Consider the following 20,756-nt stretch of genomic DNA (forward strand, 5'->3'; position numbering starts at 1 on the left):
GTGAACGGAGGCTGAGTAGACGCATGAGCTTTCATTCATCACCTCCACTCATATTTTGTAGTGACTTGCCAACATATGACATACCGGTATGTCATAGTGATTATCCAGGCATCGGAGCCGTGCCCGCACAGTCTCTGCCAGGAACTTGGCTAAAGTGATACTCTAACTGCCCTCATCACACCTGACTGTTTCACCCTCTATATGCCGTGATCAATACAAAACACAACATATCGAAGGTTGAGAAATGGAGGGTGCTCCCTTTCCCATCCGATCAGTACCCTCACAAAGTGATCGCGGGGCCCCGATGGTTGCCATGACATATATATCAAATAATGACCTCCTGTTCTCCCAGCTATGGTGGCTGGTTAAACCATGCCAGGAGCTGGTCTGAAAGTGTTTTGTCAGTCTCACACTGGCTGGTCTAATGCATTGCAATGTGTGTGTGTTGCAATGCATTAAGCTGGGTTTACACACTGCAACATCGCAAAGGATATCGCTGTAACGTCACCGGTTTTGTGACGTAACAGCGACCTCCCTAAGTCTCTGGTGAGTCGCTGGTGAGCTGTCAAACAGGCAAACCTGGCCAACAACGCAACAGCGATCCGGACCTGCAGAGCGACCTAGCTGGTTGTTGGGGACGTTGATAAGCAGCTTTTTGAAAGGGAAGTTGCTAACAAAGTCGCTGCAAAGTCTTTCACACACTGAAACTTTGTAGCGATGCATGCTGCACAGCGGGAAACAAAGGACCTAGGAATGGTCCTGAACGATTAGTAGCGATCAGCAACTTCACAGCAGGGGCCAGGTCGCTGATGTGTTTCACACACTGCAACATCACAAACGACATCGCTATTGCGTCACAAAACCGGTGACGTTACAGTGATGTCGTTTGAGATGTTGCAGTGTGTAAACCCAGCTTTAGACCAGTGATCAGACTAATACAATAATAAAATTTAAAGTCCTATAGAAGGACTAAGTAACAAATTTCAAAAATTGTTTTGTAATAATCACAAAATAAAGTACAAAAAAACTGAAAAAATGTGTACCAATAAATACATATCTTTATGTAAAAACAAAAATAAAAAAAGTACACATCCTTGGTATCACTGCATCCAGAGCGACCCGATCTATGAAATGGTCAGTGAATATGGTAAAAAAAAAAAAAAAGTTGCAAAACCTGTCCCATCGAAAAACAGTGGAATAAAACACAATCAAAAAGTTGAATTCAAATGAAAATGGTAACGCTGAAAACGTCATATCTTGTCCTACAAAAAACAAGCCCCCCACTCAGTCAGAAAAAAATAAAAAAGCTATAGCTCTCATAATATAACGATGAAAAAACAATTCTTTTTTTCTATAAAATAGTTTGTGTAAAGTGCAAAACATAAAAAAAATGATATAAATGTGGTATCGGTAACCCCGGAGTCCCTGCCTCAACGGCATAAAAAAAAACAACAAAAAATCAATTTCTGATTGCTGTTTTTTGTTCATTCTGAGTCAGAAAATCAGAATAAAAAAATGTAATGTGCTCGAAAACTTCAACTCATACTGTAAAAAAACAAACCCTCACACGAGTCTGTCGGCAGAAATATCAAAATATAGTGATGCGAAAACTTTTTGTAAAAAAACCCCCAAAAACTAAACCCACACATGTTTTAGTTTGTGTGATAGTGGCCAAACACAATAAAAAAATAAAATTAAATCTGTTATAGCTGTAATTACACTGACCTGAAAAATATTAGTTCTACTGCTGGGCGAACAACATAAAAATAAATACTAATTCTTTACCTATTGTTGATTTGATCATTCTTCCTCTCAAAGATCACAATAATGCTCAGCTCACATTTATCTTGCGCTCTACGCTGAGCGCATACATCAGAGTTTACGTGTAAATCGTTGAAATGCCTGATTTATACAGAACCCTCGATGGAACATTAACTACTAGGGTTTAGATGAAGTCACTTTGGACTCTCTCTGGCCTTTAATCTGGAGGTGTCAAGCTGAACAGTGAGTGGATCCCTCTGGAGTTTAAACTGAATCACATCATTGGGAGATTTAGATGGAAACCTGATGTAAATGCTCAGTGGAGAGCACAGGGTAAATGAGATCCAAAATTTTATGTAAAATATTTTCAATTAAAGTTTCAATTTAATCCACAAAAAACAAAGTCCCCGCGTGTTATCTGTTAATGGAAATATAGGGGGTTTCCACTTTACTAGTAAAACAAAATCCCTGGAAAAGTGAAATGCACCCCCCCACCCAAAAAAAAAAAAGAAATCCAGCAAATTCTGGGTACTCCCTTCTGAGCACCACAGCGTGCCTAAGGCTATGTGCACACTAGTGCGTTTTACCCGCGGATTTACCCGCGGAAATTTCTTGAGAAATGTCTGCAATCTTTGTGCAGACATTTCCCAGCAAATCCTATGTGAACAAAAAATAGCTGTGGGCACGCTGCAGATTTTTCTCAAGAAATTTCCTTGAGAAGAATTTCTTGAGAAGAATTTCTTGAGAAGAATTTCTTGAGAAGAATTTCTTGAGAAAATGAGCATGTCAATTCTTTTCCGCAGTTACCCTGCGGATTTCGGCAGTACAGCCTGCAAAATCCGCAGGGAACAACCTGCGGGAAAATCGCGGCAAATTCGCGGCTAATCCGCGGCAAATCCGCATGCGGATTTGGTGCGGATTTTTTCCGGAGGTCCGGATATCTTCCACTCCCAGAAGTTTCTCAAGACCTTTTCTTGAGAAACTTCACAGTTCTAGTGCGCACATAGCCTAAACCACATTTAGCATCCACATGTTTGGCATTACAGTAGCGAGGGGAGCCTGCTTAATTTACAGGCTGCTTGTCTCCAGAGGCACGTAATGCATGGGCACTACGATGTATTGGGCATTAAAATGGCAGATTTGCAATTTTCACTCTGCAACATCCTTTGCTGCTTGTTTTTGGAATATACATGTGGAGTCAAAATAATTAGTACACCTGTAGATAAATGTAATTACCAATATGGGGTCACTTTAGGAGGGATTTTTGCTGTTATGGCACCTGGGGCTCTGTATATGAAATCTGCAAGCTATTCTAGGAAACTCTGTTCTCCAAGAGACAAGTATCGCTTCTTCCCTAGCGTGTATCACTGTGTGGCTAAGCAGTACAGTACAGAGACTTGTGAGGTATTGCAATGTTAATCAGAAATTGTGTGATAAATTTTGGTGCCATTTTTACGAAAACAAAATTTTGCCACCATCTGTACTCCACATAACTGCCATCATCTGTACTCCACATAACTGCCATCATCTGTACTCCACATAACTGCTATCATCTGTACTCCACATAACTGCCATCCTCTGTACTCCACATAACTGCCATCCTCTGTACTCCACATAACTGCCATTCTCTGTACTCCACATAACTGCCATCCTCTGTACTCCACATAAATACATTCTGATATCAGTGTAGACAAATAAACAGAGGAAAAGCAGATTTTTATGTTTGTTGTTTCTTACGAGAATGAAGAAAAATTACTTAGTAAAGTGTTTTGTAAGGTTTCATAACTTTCTATCTTGGTCAAAATGAGTGTTTTGGGATTCTGTTCTGTGATTTGCTTTCATCCTATATGACACGCTTGCTGGTTTGTTTTCTTTCAGCACTTGCCCTTTGAAGCGCCAAGGTCATGTTTTATAGGTAGGTTTTCTCTCCGCAGGACTGGAGCCGGAGCTTCCTTTATCATGGTAACCGCTCGTCTTGCTTTCATTGGCCTGGGGCTGCGCTGATGTTGATTGCTACGCTGCTGCTCCTATGCTGTTATGGCAGCCAGCCGGATGGGAGGTGAGCTTGGCTCTGCTTCATATCATTCCATGGGTGCTAGCACTTCTCATTCTACTGCTGAAAGCAGCTGTCACGTCGGACATGTTTTTGTTTCTTCAGTCAAGTTCTCACTTGGTGAGATGTTATTGCCACATTCTGTTTGCTGGATTGGAATACAATTCCTCATATTACCAATTTGTGAGGACGCCTCTATGTACTCTCCCAATAATGGATAACTACTTGGTTGCTATAGCCAACTGCTCCACATAGTACCAGTTGTGATAAATCTCCTCCAACGTGCACAAATATTGTGGGGCATCCTGGGGTGGAATGGGCATTGTTAGTAGGTTTCCATTTTGTGTGGGAAAACCATGCCCCCGTTACATACTACACCCATTTACATGCCCCTTACATTGTAACCAAACTTGACATTAATAGTACAGCCATACAACTCTGTGTCCTATATATGTATAATGTGTGGATAAGTCCGGGGACTCTCAGGCGACGCTCTTTCTGAACAGTCATTCATTTTGCATCTTCCTCTCCATTCGGCACAGACAGACATGATGACTTCTTTTATTCATGTCTTGTCTTTGCTGACAATTTTGGCTCATTACTATTTCACTTTTCCACTTTCCTCCCCAGTTTTCTTTTGCAGTAGCCATGTGTCTATTAGGCTCTGTGCGCACTGGGAAATGGAATTTTCTTGAGAAAATTCCGCATCCTCTCAAAGATTACCGCACTCGCGGTAAAAAACCGCGGGAAACCGCACCCGAAAACCGCATGCGGTTTGCCGCGGTTTGCCGCGGTTTTACCGCGGTATTGTTCGCGGTATTGCCGCGGTTTTGCCGCGTGCGGGTTGGGATGTGCTTTATTGCATTCACTGCAATAAAGCACATTGAAAAAAAAAAAAAAAAAAAAGTCATTTAATTCTGAGTAGATAGATAGACAGAAGAATAGATAGAGGGATAGATAAACTGACAGATAGAGGGATAGATAGATAGATAGAGGACAGATCGCTGCATTTCCCACGGTCGGCAGTGAGTTCACATTACCGGCCGTGGGAAATGACCGATAATTACCTCTGCTGTCTGCTGCATTCAGCCTGTGTCTGTGACACATCGCGGCTGGATGTCAGCAGTGCAGGACGCCGGAGTCGGAGCTGTGTGGATTACGCCGGAGCTTTGGTGCGGGAGGGGTTAATAAACTGGTGAACGAGGCTTGTTTGTTTTATTTAAAATAAAGGATTTTTCGGTGTCTGTGTTTTCTTCACTTTACTTACGGGTTGATCATGTCAGCTGTCACATAGACGCTGCCATGATCAAGCCTGGGGTTAATGGCGGTGGTCCCCCATCATCATTAACCCTTTTATTACCTTGCCACCACTGCTACACGGTGGCAAGAAGAGCCGAGGACACGCCGGCAGTGCCGCATATTGCATGCGACAGTGCCGGGGCAGCTGCGGCTGATATTCTCGGCTGCCGGAGGGGGAGTGAGGCGGGGGACATTACCCCTGCCCCTCTCCCTCCCCAGCCTGAGAATACCGGCCGCCGCTGTGTGCTTACCTCGGCTGGACGGTGAATATGCAGCGGAGCCCACGTTCTTTGTTTTCTATATTTCCGTTTTCTTTCTATGTGTGTTCTATGTGTCTGTGTCTATGTGTTCTATGTCTGTGATGTGTTCTATGTCTGTGATGTGTGTGTGTTTACTCTCTGCACGACTTCCTGTTCCTGTAATGACATCACTTCCCTGCAAAACCGCAAGCAAGTGATGTACATTACCGGAGGTAAACCGCGAAATACCGCAGGGAATAACGCAGCAAAACGCAGTGAACCGCACAGAATTTGCTGCCTGCGTTATTCCCTGCGGGATTTCATGATTAACATTGAGTCAATGGAGTGAAATCCCGCAGCGATGTGCGGAAAAGAAGTGGCATGCACTTGTTTTTGCTGCGGGATTTCCGCAGCAAAACACGCAGCTGTCAAATTCCGCCCAGTGCGCACAGGATTTTTTTTCTCCATAGGATTTGCTGGTGATTCACTGCAGAGATGTTATGAACATTTTCTGCAGCGAAACATGCAGCAAATCCGCGGCAAAATCCGCGAAAAATCCGGTAAGTGCGCACATAGCCTTAAAGCGGCACTCCAGCATTTTTTTTAATTTATTTCACTGTTGGAGTGGTTACTTAATTGTAAGTCCTTCCCTGTGTTTTATACTCACCCTCACTCATCTATTTTCACCCACGCTTCAGTAGATCTTCGTAGTTAGTGACCTGCCGTCAGCTCCAGTGTTTCCTGGTGTGCGCCGGAGGTCACAACTCAATACAAGTCTATGAGAGCCTTGTTGGGGTTCTCATAGACTTGCACTGAAGGCTTGTAACTCATCTTATGACTTACGGACTGTCAGAAGTTAGAGGCACAAGATGGTGCCGCGGGACCGGAGCGACACTGAAAAAAGGTGAAGCCACTGGAAACTGAGTATAAGACTAGCTGCAGGGAATTTAGATTTAAAGCACCACTGAAGTGCTGAAAAAAACATGCTGGAGTTGTGCTTTAACAATAAGTACAGCATCAGCAATTTCTATATTTCTCGTGAAGCGGCAGAAAACCGCTGCAACATTTAGGAAGGCACTTCTCAGCAGCCCATCTAGGATGTTGGCTACACATGGATATAACGCAATGTTTGACTCCAACTTATAGCAATTTACAAATGGTCACAACATACACTCCCTGACAGAAGTTCTGTCACTTATCCATGTTATGTAAATAGAAGCTTATAAGCTGACTTTCAATTCATCCATTGGTTTTATAAATTACTCTTTTGAAAGCTGAAACCCTCCAAAATTTGGTTTAGGTTATGAAAATAAAGTTGCTACAAAGCTGAAATATTGATGATTTAATGAACACAGAAAAGTCAGATTTTGGCAAGTTCAAAAGAGTAATTTATGAATCCAATGGATGAATTTAAAGTCAGGTTATAAGCTTTTATTTGCATAACATGGATAAGCCACAGAACTTCTGTCAGTGAGTGTATAGGCATACATTTACAGAAGTGTGAGCAGAAGGACACGGTAACACAGCAGAACATTGTAGCCTTCTCAGATATTGTGGGAAAATGTTTCAAATCATTGATGCTTCAAGTTTCACCAAAGTGGATTCAGGGGCTTACAAGAACTGAGGTTCTGGACAAATTCAGGGGCTCGTTTAAAGAGCAACTTCCATGTGATGAGCCATCCTTTTGTCCTCAATTTTATAAATGTACAGATTCTAAGCCAGCAATGTCACTGTATAATCTCCATTTCTAATCAATTGATGTATAATTGTAGTTTTTGCTATCGGAATCCTTTTAACGGCAGACCCCAGAAATCTCCTATTGGCTCATGGAGAGATCTGACTGGTTCGTAAACTGTGCATCAGTAAAGCGTTAAACCTATAATTAATTATACCCAGGAAATGAGTCATTAGCTGCCAACCTCAGGGTCGTGTTTCCAAGAAAATATATTTGTCATTGAAGTTTTAATATTAGTTTTCTTCCTCATTTCTTCCAGCCAGGGGGCGGAGGTGGGTAATGCGTGCGCCTTGTTGCTGTTACTCCTTCTCGACTTGTTTTTAATGAGACGCCATGAGAGGCTGAAGGAAAGAGAAGTGGACAGGAGATTGCGAAGTATCATTACCCAGATTGATGGTAAATTTCTTTTAAGTCTACAGCGGTCTTTACTTTCCATATAAATATGCTACTGCACAGATTTACTAAACCACACTGTTGGCCACAAACATGACCTGTCAATAAACTGGAGGGTTTCAGGGAAATAGCTTGTGCAGCGATGACGTCAATATGGAGGAAATGTCTCAACTGCAGCTATTGTTAGCTGCAGGTCCGTTACGTATGTGCTCAGTCAATCCTCAAAACTATGGAACCTCTTGTGAATGTCATCCGAGGGGGTGATGGTTTGGAGCTCCCTCTGGTGGTTAGGACTGGGGGTGAAGCTGACTGTGTCTCAACAGGTGTGGGAGTTAATTGGGCGTTTGGGAAGCCCAATTGCAGATCAGCCTGGATTATATAGAATAACAAGATGGCTGAGAGAAAAACGGGTTAAATGCTGCGCTAGAAAACCACAATTCCGATGGATAAAATAAATTAATGGATTATATAGAAGAGGAGTGTCTGCTGGCTGGGTCCAGTTATAGATGTTGTTCCTGTGTCTCTGAATTGGCTTGGAATTGTCCTTCCATTTATCCTGTGCCTGTACCATTCCAGATAAGTTGCAAGTTATTTGCTTTATTGCCTGATCCACACCTAAGGGTGTTGTTGTTTTTCTTTTTGTTTTGCTTAAAGTCTTTTTTTTTGCTTGCAGGAGAGGAATTGTCTTTCTGTTTTGATGAGCATGGGGGTTCCCCCTTTTGCAGGTCCCACTGCAAGAAAAGGGAGATTCTCCCGGTTCTACTGTTTTTGATTATTTGCACTTTTGTATTGCTTTTGTTTTTTTTGTTTTTTTGTTTCATTATTTACAAGAGTACCTGATATAGTGGGGAGGAGTCCGTGTGGTCTGTGTTTTTCTTATCCGGAGATTGGTATTTTTCCTCAGGGTTTTGCAATCAGTTATCTGTCCTGTCCTGTTCTACGGTCAGCTCAGGTTCCAACTACTCTTGTGTTTTTTCTCCTGATGGGATTTTTGTGATCATCCACGGTGACCAGATCATAACAGAAACCCTATTAATGTTTTGGAGGGTTTTCTTTTTAGTGAAAATCTGTTATCTAATGTCTATGGCCTTATTCAGCAAAGCTTCTATGTCAGAATTCTGGCTTAAAAAGCTTTAAAAAAGTTAAACAGTTTTGGTGCAACTCACAGCTACTCTAACATTTTTCAACTTTTGACATTCTCAAACCATTTTTACCGAGCTCCGACAAAGTAGGCTGAGGTGGGTATGACCGGGGAGTTGGCCATCGCCACTTGTTAAATTCATGAAGAGTGGAAGAGTTTTACCGCCACAAATCTTACTCCAGTCCACGACTGGAGTAAGATTAATACCAAGGCACACACAAAGGTGCACGCAACTTCTCTGCTGGTCCTGATTCATGAAGAAGCGTGCATGTCTTCAAGAATAAAGAGTTCCTGACTCCAACACACCCTCGCATCAAGATCGGTATAAAGAACGCCATTCTTGATGTATTGTGTCCTAGGTGTTCACTATCTTCAAGATATTTTGGTAGTAATTGGAACCATTCTTGTAAAAGGCCATCCTAGTCATGACTTGCCTTCTATACTGTATTCTAAAAAAAATACCCATAGGGCATTCCTATATAAGGGGATCCAGTCATATTGAACATGGAATAGAAGGCGCTGAGCAGATCTACAGCACTGAAAATAAGTATCTAATACACTGATGATTTTGCAAGTTTTTCCACCTATAAAAAATTGAGAGGTCTGTAATTTTTATCATAGGTACACTTCAACTGTGAGAGACAGATTAAAAAAAATCCAGAAAATCACATGTATGATTTTTAAATAATTACCGTATTTTTCGGACCATAAGACGCACTTTTTTCCTTCCAAATGTTGGGGGAAAGTGGGGGGTGCGTCTTATGGTCTGACTATAAGGTTGCGGGTGCGGGGAATGAGGGTGCCGCGGTGGAGCGGGTCATCGGCGGCACCAGCAGGCTGTAGCAGCCTGCAGCAGCCTGCCGTGACCACGTGGGCCCGCTCATTACATATGCACGCCCATCCTCCCGCCCATCATCTCTCAGCGAAACCGGCGCTGACAGGTGGGCGGGGTGATGGGCGGGGGGGGTGCGTGCATAATTCGCAGCCGGCCGTGATCACCCCTGGCAACTACAGCCTGGAGTGATCATGTGCGGCTGTATTCACTGCCCCCCGTGCATCATTATCAGCGCGGGGTGCAGTGAATCAGTGTACTCACCCGTCCCCGTGTGTGGAGCCGCCCCCCTGCAGCATCGCGTCTTCCTGTCTGTGCCAGCGGTCAGCTGATCTGGACACTAGCGGCGCGCACCGCGATAACGTCATCGCTGTGCGCGCCGCTAGTATCCACCAGAATCGATCAGCTTACCGCCGGCACAGACAGGAAGACGTGATGCTACAGACACCGGTGACGGCTCCACACAGCGGCGCTGCAGCTGAGACAGATCGGTGCTTCAGGGAGTGAGGAAAGGTAAGTATAAACGTTTTTTTTTTTTTCCTGTGCCACAGGATACACGCCATTTACCAGGATGGGGGTATATCATAAGCAGGATGGATGGGGGGGTATTTCATGAGCAGGATGGATGGGGGCATATCATGAGCAGGATGGATGGGGGAATATCATGAGCAGGATGGATGGGGGCATTTCATGAGTAGGATGGATGGGGGCATATCATGAGCAGGATGGATGGGGGCATATCTTGAGCAGGATGGATGGGGGCATATCATGAGCAGGATGGATGGCGGCATTTCATGAGCAGGATGGATGGGGGCATTTCATGAGCAGGATGGATGGGGGCATTTCATGAGCAGGATGGATGGGGGCATTTCATGAGCAGGATGGATGGGGGCATATCTTGAGCAGGATGGATCGGGGCATATCATGAGCAGGATGGATGGGGGCATATCATGAGCAGGATGGATGGGGCATATCATGAGCAGGATGGATGGGGCATATCATGAGCAGGATGGATGGGGGCATATCATGAGCAGGATGGATGGGGGCATTTCATGAGCAGGATGGATGGGGGCATTTCATGAGCAGGATGGATGGGGGCATTTCATGAGCAGGATGGATGGGGGCATTTCATGAGCAGGATGGATGGGGGCATTTCATGAGCAGGATGGATGGGGGCATTTCATGAGCAGGATGGATGGGGGCATTTCATGAGCAGGATGGATGGGGGCATTTCATGAGCAGGATGGATGGGGGCATTTCATGAGCAGGATGGATGGGGGCATTTCATGAGCAGGATGGATGGGGGCATATCATGAGCAGGATGGATGGGGGCATATCATGAGCAGGATGGATGGGGGCATATCATGAGCAGGATGGATGGGGGCATATCATGAGCAGGATGGATGGGGGCATATCATGAGCAGGATGGATGGGGGCATTTCATGAGCAGGATGGATGGGGGCATTTCATGAGCAGGATGGATGGGGGCATTTCATGAGCAGGATGGATGGGGGCATTTCATGAGCAGGATGGATGGGGGCATATCATGAGCAGGATGGATGGGGGCATTTCATGAGCAGGATGGATGGGGGCATTTCATGAGCAGGATGGATGGGGGCATTTCATGAGCAGGATGGATGGGGGCATTTCATGAGCAGGATGGATGGGGGCATTTCATGAGCAGGATGGATGGGGGCATTTCATGAGCAGGATGGATGGGGGCATATCATGAGCAGGATGGATGGGGGCATATCATGAGCAGGATGGATGGGGGCATATCATGAGCAGGATGGATGGGGGCATATCATGAGCAGGATGGATGGGGGCATATCATGAGCAGGATGGATGGGGGCATTTCATGAGCAGGATGGATGGGGGCATTTCATGAGCAGGATGGATGGGGGCATTTCATGAGCAGGATGGATGGGGGCATTTCATGAGCAGGATGGATGGGGGCATTTCATGAGCAGGATGGATGGGGGCATATCATGAGCAGGATGGATGGGGGCATATCATGAGCAGGATGGATGGGGGCATATCATGAGCAGGATGGATGGGGGCATATCATGAGCAGGATGGATGGGGGCATATCATGAGCAGGATGGATGGGGGCATATCATGAGCAGGATGGATGGGGGCATATCATGAGCAGGATGGATGGGGGCATTTCATGAGCAGGATGGATGGGGGCATTTCATGAGCAGGATGGATGGGGGCATATCATGAGCAGGATGGATGGGGGCATATCATGAGCAGGATGGATGGGGGCATATCATGAGCAGGATGGATGGGGGCATATCTTGAGCAGGATGGATGGGGGCATATCATGAGCAGGATGGATGGGGGCATATCATGAGCAGGATGGATGGGGGCATATCATGAGCAGGATGGATGGGGGCATATCATGAGCAGGATGGATGGGGGCATATCATGAGCAGGATGGATGGGGGCATATCATGAGCAGGATGGATGGGGGCATATCATGAGCAGGATGGATGGGGGCATATCTTGAGCAGGATGGATGGGGGCATATCTTGAGCAGGATGGATGGGGGCATATCATGAGCAGGATGGATGGGGGCATATCTTGAGCAGGATGGATGGGGGCATATCTTGAGCAGGATGGATGGGGGCATATCATGAGCAGGATGGATGGGGGCATATCATGAGCAGGATGGATGGGGGCATTTCATGAGCAGGATGGATGGGGGCATTTCATGAGCAGGATGGATGGGGGCATTTCATGAGCAGGATGGATGGGGGCATTTCATGAGCAGGATGGATGGGGGCATTTCATGAGCAGGATGGATGGGGGCATTTCATGAGCAGGATGGATGGGGGCATATCATGAGCAGGATGGATGGGGGCATATCATGAGCAGGATGGATGGGGGCATATCATGAGCAGGATCGATGGGGGCATATCATGAGCAGGATGGATGGGGGCATATCATGAGCAGGATGGATGGGGGCATATCATGAGCAGGATGGATGGGGGCATATCATGAGCAGGATGGATGGGGGTATATCATGAGCAGGATGGATGGGGGGTATATTATTAGCAGGATGGATGGGGGGTATATTATTAGCAGGATGGGGGGTATATGAGCAGGATCATATACAAGGCAGGAGGATCCTTATCAGAATGGGGTACCTTAGTAGAGAATTTGGGGACATTACCCCCATAACAGTGTCAGCAGCAGATCCTCGCCCCATAACAGTGTGTCATGACCATATTTTCTTTGTCGCTCCATTGGGAGACCCAGACATTTGGTGTATAGCTTCTGCCTCCGGAGGCCACACAAAGTATTACACTCAAAAGTGTAACCCCTCCCCTCTGCCTATACACCCTCCCGTGCCTCACGGGCTCCTCAGTTTTATGCTTTGTGTGGAAGGAGGCACACATCCACTCATGCATTCCCATTTTAGTCAGCAGCAGCTGCTGATGTTATCGGTTGGAAGAAAAGAGGGCTCCCACGGGGCCCCCGGCATGCTCCCTTCTCACCCCACTACGTCGGCGGTGCTGTTAAGGTTGAGGTACCCATTGCGGGTACGACAGCCGGAGCCTCATGCCGTATTTCCTTCACCATCCCTTGGGGGCTCTGGGAGAAGTGGGATCCTGAGCGGTCATCCAGGTACTGGGACCGTGCTCCCTCCGCAGCCCCTGTGTGGAATCTGCCGGACCGGAGTATTTTCTTTATCAGGGACCGGGCCCTGCATCTGTCAGGTACTCTGTGTCCCCATGGGGACGGTTCATGGAGCGCCTGGCACCCGGACGCTGCAAGGGCTGCTAGGCCGTGAAAGCCGGGGGACTTCCGCGCCGACCGCGCCTGTTTGTTGGCCGCGGTCATAAATTTAGTCCCCGGCTTCAGTTGCGGCCTACTTGCAAAATCTCGCCCCCGGACCTGTCTGTCAGGGTAGGGGCGGGACAGCCGACCGGACGCTGCCTGGGACACACAGCGGCTGCTGATCCGTGAAAGCCGGGGGACTTCCGCGCCGACCGCACCTGTTTGTCGGCCGCGGTCATAAATTTAGTCCCCGGCTTCAGTTGCGGCCTACTGGCAAGACTCCCGCCCCCGGACCTGTCTGTCAGGGTAGGGGCGGGACAGCCGTCCTGACGTCGGCAGTGAGGGCCGGAGCATCCTGTATGCTTCCTCCCCCCTCTTTGATCACAATAGGGACCCCAGATTCCCGCACTTTTTCCTGGTGCCGCCCACCGCTCCACTCCCCCTCTGAGAGCTCCAGTAGCCATTTTTTTCAGACATTCTGTGCTGGAGAATCATCAGGAAAAAGCTCTTCACCGCTGGGAGACCTGGAGCAGGGAATCTGGAGGACACACACGCCGCTTTTTAGCGGTCGGTAAGCCACACCGGTCATCCGGTGCTGGTCCCCCTGGGTTGCCTGAATAGATACGTATTATATATCTTTATATATATATAGATCTCTGTTCGGCCGGGCTGTATACTCTTCCCTTATACCCTCTGTGATCACTCTCCTGGGACACAACAGCATGTCGTCCACAAGGAGCAAGAGCGCTAAGGCACAGGGTTTCTTTGCGACCTGTACCTCTTGTGGGGCTATGTTGCCTGCGGGTTCCACCTACCCTCACTGTGAGCAATGCTCGACCCCTGTTACACTGACTCAGCCGGAGCCGCAACCACTTGTGGGCCCCTCGGCTCAGGTAGACCCCCATGCTACCACTGTCCAGGCGGCAGGGACAGAGTTTGCAGTGTTTGCTGAGAAGCTCTTTGAGTCACTTTCACAATCCATGGCTAAGTCTATGGAAAAATGGTCTGCCAAGCTGCTAGAAGCCTTGCAGTCCAGACCGGTCCTTACACAGACCCAGGACACTGTTGGATCGGCGCCTCCAGGTCCCTCTCGGTCCACGCCGCAGCGCGCTCCCGGGGTGGGCTCTAGGTTTCACGTGGAGGACTCCTCCACGGACCACAGCCCCAGACCAGCTAAGCGGGCCCGCTTGGAATCATCAGCTTCATCACGCTGCTCAGGTTCCCGGCTGGAGGACTCGCTGGAGGACGAGGCGGAGGTCGCAGCTCAGGGCTCTGACATGACGTTGCCCTCAACCTTGATACACCTGAAGGGGACGCCTTAGTAAATGATCTTATCTCGTCCATCAACCAGGTGTTAGATCTATCTCCCCCGCCTCCACCTATAGAGGAGTCGGCTTCTCAGCAGGAGAAACACCAGTTTCGGTTCCCCAAACGTACACGGAGTGCGTTTTTCAACCACTCTAACTTCAAGGATGCTGTCCAGAAACCCAGAGCGGTTCCGGACAAGCGCTTTACTAAGCGCCTTGCTGACACACGTTACCCCTTCCCCTCTGACGTAGTTAAGGGTTGGGCTCAGTGTCCCAAGGTGGATCCTCCAGTCTCTAGATTGGCGGCTAGATCTGTGGTATCGGTTGCAGATGGCTCATCACTAAAATATGCCACTGACAGGCAGATAGAGCTCCTGGGAAAATCCATCTATGAAGCCACGGGCGCGTCCTTTGCCCCGGCTTTTGCAGCCGTGTGGGCACTCCAAGCTATCTCGGCTTGTCTAACCGAGATTAATGCGGTCACACGTACTTCTGCTCCGCAGGTTGCGTCTTTGACTTCTCAGGCGTCGGCGTTTTCTTCATACGCCATGAATGCAGTCCTAGACTCTGCTAGCCGTACAGCGGTTGCATCCGCTAATTCTGTGGCAGTCCGCAGAGCCATGTGGCTGCGCGAATGGAAGGCAGACTCGGCTTCCAAGAGATTCCTAACCGGTTTGCCGTTTTCTGGCGACCGATTGTTTGGAGAACGATTGGATGAGAGGGAAAAGACTCCTCCTTACCCCAGTCCAGACCGAAGCGACCTCAGCAACGTAAGATACTATCGAGGTTTCGGTCCTTTCGCCCCTCCGCCAAGTCCCAATCCTCTTCGTCCAATAGGCCGGAGAAAGGTCAGAGGAACGCCTACGCGTGGCGGTCTAAGTCACGCCCCCAAAAGGCTGCCGGAGGCACTGCCTCCAAGGCGGCCTCCTCATGACTGTTGGCATCCCCGAACTGCATCCTCGGTCGGTGGCAGGCTCTCCCGCTTTTGCGACACCTGGTGGCCACATGTTCAAGACCGATGGGTGAGAGACATTCTGTCTCACGGTTACAGGATAGAGTTCATCTTTCGTCCTCCAACTCGTTTCTTCACAACCTCCCCCCCCCTGCTCGGGCCGACGCACTTCTTCAGGCAGTGGCCGCTCTGAAGACAGAAGGAGTTGTGATTCCCGTCCCCCCTCAGGAACAGGGGCGCGGCTTTTACTCCAACTTGTTCGTGGTGCCAAAAAAGGACGGTTCATTCCGTCCCGTTCTGGACCTCAAACTGCTCAACAGACATGTGAGAACCAGACGGTTCAGGATGGAATCTCTCCGCTCGGTCATCGCTTCGATGTCACAGGGGGACTTTCTCGCATCGATCGACATCAAAGATGCTTATCTCCATGTGCCGATCGCACCCGAACATCAACGCTTCTTGCGTTTTCGCCATAGGGGACGAACACCTTCAGTTTGTGGCATTGCCTTCGGCTTGGCGACAGCCCCACGGGTTTTCACCAAAGTCATGGCATCCGTTGTGGCGGTCCTACATGAGGCGCCTCCTGCACTTCCTAGGGAAGATGGTGGCAACGATGGAGGCAGTGCCCTTCGCGCAATTTCATCTACGCCCACTCCAATGGGACATTCTCCACAAGTGGGACAAGAGATCGACTTCCCTCGACAAGAATGTCTCTCTTTCCCTGGCAACCAAGATGTCTCTTCAGTGGTGGCTTCTTCCCACTTCTCTATCGCAGGGAAAATCCTTCCTGCCCCCAACCTGGGCTGTGGTCACCACGGACGCGAGCCTGTCAGGGTGGGGAGCAGTGTTTCTCCACCACAGGGCTCAGGGGACCTGGACTCCGAGGGAGTCTTCCCTTCAGATCAATGTTCTGGAGATAAGGGCAGTGTATCTAGCCCTATTGGCGTTCCATCAGTGGCTGGAGAGCAGGCAGATCCGTATCCAGTCGGACAACGCCACTGCAGTCGCCTACATCAATCACCAGGGAGGCACTCGCAGTCGTCAAGCCTTCCAGGAAGTACGGCGAATTCTGCAGTGGGTGGAAGCCACAGCATCCACCATCTCCGCAGTTCACAGAGCTCTGGCGGCGGATGCATTAGTACAGGATTGGTCGCAGTTTCAACTGCCTTATGTGTTTCCTCCTCTGGCGATGCTACCCAGAGTATTACGCAAGATCAGGTCCGACTGCCGCCGCGCCATTCTCGTCGCTCCAGACTGGCCAAGGCGGTCGTGGTACCCGGATCTGTGGCATCTCACGGTGGGTCAACCGTGGGCCCTTCCAGACCGCACAGACTTGCTGTCACAAGGGCCGTTTTTCCATCTGAATTCTGCGGCCCTCAACCTGACTGTGTGGCCATTGAGTCCTGGCTCCTAGCATCGTCAGGGTTATCTCAGGATGTCATTGCCACTATGAGACAAGCCAGGAAACCGACGTCCGTCAAGATCTATTACAGGACTTGGCGGATATTCTTGTCCTGGTGCTTTGTGAATGGGTTTACTCCCTGGCCTTTTGCCTTACCCATTTTTCTTTCCTTCCTTCAATCTGGAATGGACAAAGGTTTGTCACTAAGCTCTCTCAAGGGACAAGTATCGGCGCTCTCAGTATTTTTTCAAAGGCGCCTGGCCAGGCTCCCGCAGGTCCGCACGTTCCTGCAAGGAGTATGCCACATAGTCCCACCTTACAAGCGCCCACTAGAGCCCTGGGACCTTTACAGGGTGCTAACGGCTCTTCAGAAACCACCTTTCGAGCCGCTGCGAGATGTCTCCTTATCACGTCTTTCGCAGAAGGTGGCATTTCTAGTGGCAGTTACATCACTCCGAAGAGTGTCGGATCTTGCAGCGCTGTCATGCAAAGCCCCCTTCCTGGTTTTTCACCAGGATAAGGTGGTTCTGCGTCCTGTTCCGGAATTTCTCCCTAAGGTGGTATCTCCTTTTCATCCAATCAGGATATCACCTTACCTTCTTTTTGCCCTAATCCAATTCACCGATGTAAAAAGGATTTGCACTCATTAGATCTAGTGAGAGCACTCCGGTACTACGTGTCTCGCACAGCGCCCCTGCGCCGTTCAGATGCACTCTGTGTACTTGTCGCCGGTCAGCGTAAGGGTTCGCAGGCTTCCAAGTCAACCTTGGCTCGGTGGATCAAGGAACCGATTCTTGAAGCTTACCGTTCTTCGGGGCTTCCGCTTCCTTCGGGGCTGAAAGCCCATTCTACCAGAGCCGTGGGTGCGTCCTGGGCATTGCGGCACCGGGCGACGGCTCAGCAGGTGTGTCAGGCAGCTACCTGGTCTAGCCTGCACACTTTCACGAAACATTATCAGGTGCATACCTATGCTTCGGCAGATGCCAGTCTAGGTAGGCGAGTCCTTCAGGCGGCGGTTGCCCACCTGTAAGAGGGAGCCCTGTCGGCTCTATTTATCGAGGTATTCTTTTACCCACCCAGGGACTGCTTTTGGACGTCCCAATTGTCTGGGTCTCCCAATGGAGCGACAAAGAAGAAGGGAATTTTGTTTACTTACTGTAAATTCCTTTTCTTCTAGCTCCAATTGGGAGACCCAGCACCCGCCCCTGTTCCCTTCGGGCTTGTTGTTCAATTGTTTCTTTGGTTTCAGTTCTCCGAACATCCTTCGGATTGAATTTACCTTAGACCAATTTATAAGTTTCCTCCTTCCTGCTCTTGCACCAAAACTGAGGAGCCCGTGAGGCACGGGAGGGTGTATAGGCAGAGGGGAGGGGTTACACTTTTCCAGTCGTCACGACAGCACCCACGAGAGAGGGATCCGCCCCCTTCAGGACAGGAAACCTACAGATAAAAAGGGGCGGTCCCCCTCCCTCATCAGTTGGTTTCCTGTCCTGCTGGGATCGGAACCTGCAGTGCCTGGGTCCTGTTGAGTCCGTGCGGTCTTCATGGGAACGGCGGAGCTCTGGATCCGGAAGCACGGTCGGTGGAGCTCCCCTCGTGGACTCCGTCCTCCGGTGCGCCTCGTCCTCTTCTCCTGGTCCGGTTTTGCCGCCAGGGAATGACGCCTGCAGCAGGGGAAGGGGTGTCCTGGTCCTGGATCGTGTGCGCGGCGGGGGGGGGGCCCTGCCGCGTTGAAGGCTTCCCTGCTGCAGTGACCCGGATATCGGCAGGAGCACTTCCGGGGGAGCGGCCGGGAAGATTCCTTGTGAAGCCCGTGACCCCTCCATCCTCGCCTGACGCTGCGGTGCTGGTGAGTCTATGGCGGTGGGGCCAGAGCCTCTCCCTGTCGCGTGCCTGCGTCTTCTCCACTGCACGGCGTGCACGCGTGGGAAGGGGTATCCTGGGCCTGCCGCGTCCGAGGTCTGTCTCCGTGCTGCCTCCCTCCTGATGTCACCGACAGCTGTGCTCCTGCTTCTGCGGTTCGGGGCTCTGCCGGCCTTTCCCCCCTGCTTGGCGGTGCCCTGTCCTGTCCGGGGTTGCACCCCTTCTAGGTCGGCTGCCTCCCTCCTGATGTGTCGGCGTCCTGATGGTGTCTGCCTGGGGTGTGTGCAGGGGTGACCTCTTGATGGGCTCCGGGGCATCTGTGGCGTCCTGGCCCCTTTGACTCCTGGCATCGGTGGTACCTGGCCCCTGTGGCTTCTGTGGCCTCCTGCCCCTGTGGCCTCTGTGGACTCCTAGCCCCCGTGGGGACTCCTGGCCCCCGTGGCCTCTGTGGACTCCTGGCCCCCGTGGCCTCTGTGGACTCCTGGCCCCCGTGGCCTCTGTGGACTCCTGGCCCCCGTGGCCTCTGTGGACTCCTGGCCCCCGTGGCCTCTGTGGCCTCCTGGCCTCTGTGGACTCCTGGCCCCTGTGACCTCTGGGGACGCCTGGCACCTGTGGCCTCCGTGGGTTCCTGGCCCCTGTGGCCTCTGTGCCCTCCTGGTCCCTGTGGCCTTCGGGCCCCTGTGCCTTCTGTGTGTGTTTTCTCTGGGCCATGTGGCCGGTGTATGGCCTCCGGGCCTCTGTGGCCTCTGAGCCTCCTGGCCTCTGTGGCCTCTGAGGGGGGGTGGCCTCCTAGCCTCTGGGCCTCCTAGCATCCTGGTCTTTGTGGCCTCTGTGTCCTCTGGCCCTCCTGGCCTCTGGCCTCTGGTCCTTCCGGCCTCTGAGCCTCCTGACCTTTGCACCTCCTGGGGTTGGGTCTCGGTGCCTCCTGGTCCCTGTTCCTCCTGGCCCCCGGACCTCCTGGCCCCCGGACCTCCTGGCCTCGGGCCTCTGTGTCTCTTAGTCCGGGCCTCGTGCTTCCTGGCTGGTGCCTCTGTTCCTCTGTGCTGCCTGCCCTTGGTCCTCTGTGCCTCATGACCTTGGTCCTCTGTGCTGCCTGCCTTGGCCTGGCCTTGGGCCTTTGGCCGCTGTGCCTCCTGGTCTCTGGCCGCTGTACCTCCTGGCCTTTGGCCTCTGTGCCTTCTGGCCTCGGGCCTCTGTGCCTTCTGACTTCGGCTCTCTGTGCCTTCTGGCCTCAGGTCTTGGCCTCGGGTCTTTGTGCCTCCTGGCCTCGGTGCCTCCTGCCTTCGGGCCTCTGTGTGTACTGTCTCTGTGCCTTGGGCTTCCTGGCCGCGCGCCTCAGTTGCCTCCTGGCCTCGTGCCTCCTGCCTCGGTGCCTCTGACCTCTGTGTGGCTTCCTGGCCTCTGTGTGGCTTCATGGCCTCTGTGTGGCTTCATGGCCTCTGTGTGGCCTCCTGGCCTCTGTGTGGCTTCCTGGCCTCTGTGTGGCTTCCTGGCCTCTGTGTGGCTTCCTGACCTCTGTGTAGCTCCGGGCCTCTGTGTGGCTTCCGGGCCTCTGTGTGGCTTTCGGGCCTCTGTGTGGCTTTCGGGCCTCTGTGTGGCTTTCGGGCCTCTGTGTGGCTTCCGGGCCTCTGTGTGGCTTTCGGGCCTCTGTGTGGCTTTCGGGCCTCTGTGTGGCTTTCGGGCCTCTGTGTGGCTTTCGGGCCTCTGTGTGGCTTTCGGGCCTCTGTGTGGCTTTCGGGCCTCTGTGTGGCTTTCGGGCCTCTGTGTGGCCTTCGGGCCTCTGTGTGGCCTTCGGGCCTCTGGGCCTCCTGGCCCCGTGCCTTCTGGCTCGGGCCTCTGTGTCTCTATGTCTCTTGGCTCCGACCTCTCTGCCTCTGTGCCGTCTTGGCCTCTGTGCCGTCTTGGCCTCTGTGCCATCTTGGCCTCTGTGCCGTCTTGGCCTCTGTGCCTTCTTGGCCTCTGGGCCTCCTGGCCTCATGCCTCTGTGACTCCT

At 50.6% G+C, this 20,756-nt stretch overlaps 1 protein-coding gene across 2 annotated transcripts in view; it reads left to right on the plus strand.

Annotated features, from left to right (window-relative positions):
* TMEM94 (transmembrane protein 94) overlaps positions 1 to 20,756 on the plus strand; it is a 149,901-nt gene that overhangs the window by 13,978 nt on the left and 115,167 nt on the right. For both annotated transcript variants that reach the window (XM_075349644.1, XM_075349645.1), the window contains exons 4-5: positions 3,696 to 3,820; positions 7,347 to 7,483. In XM_075349644.1, the coding sequence (XP_075205759.1) occupies positions 3,696 to 3,820; positions 7,347 to 7,483 (262 nt within the window). The remainder of the gene's footprint in view (positions 1 to 3,695; positions 3,821 to 7,346; positions 7,484 to 20,756) is intronic.

Source organism: Anomaloglossus baeobatrachus, chromosome 5 (assembly GCF_048569485.1).
Source record: "Anomaloglossus baeobatrachus isolate aAnoBae1 chromosome 5, aAnoBae1.hap1, whole genome shotgun sequence".
In the NCBI taxonomy this organism is placed as follows: domain Eukaryota; kingdom Metazoa; phylum Chordata; class Amphibia; order Anura; family Aromobatidae; genus Anomaloglossus; species Anomaloglossus baeobatrachus.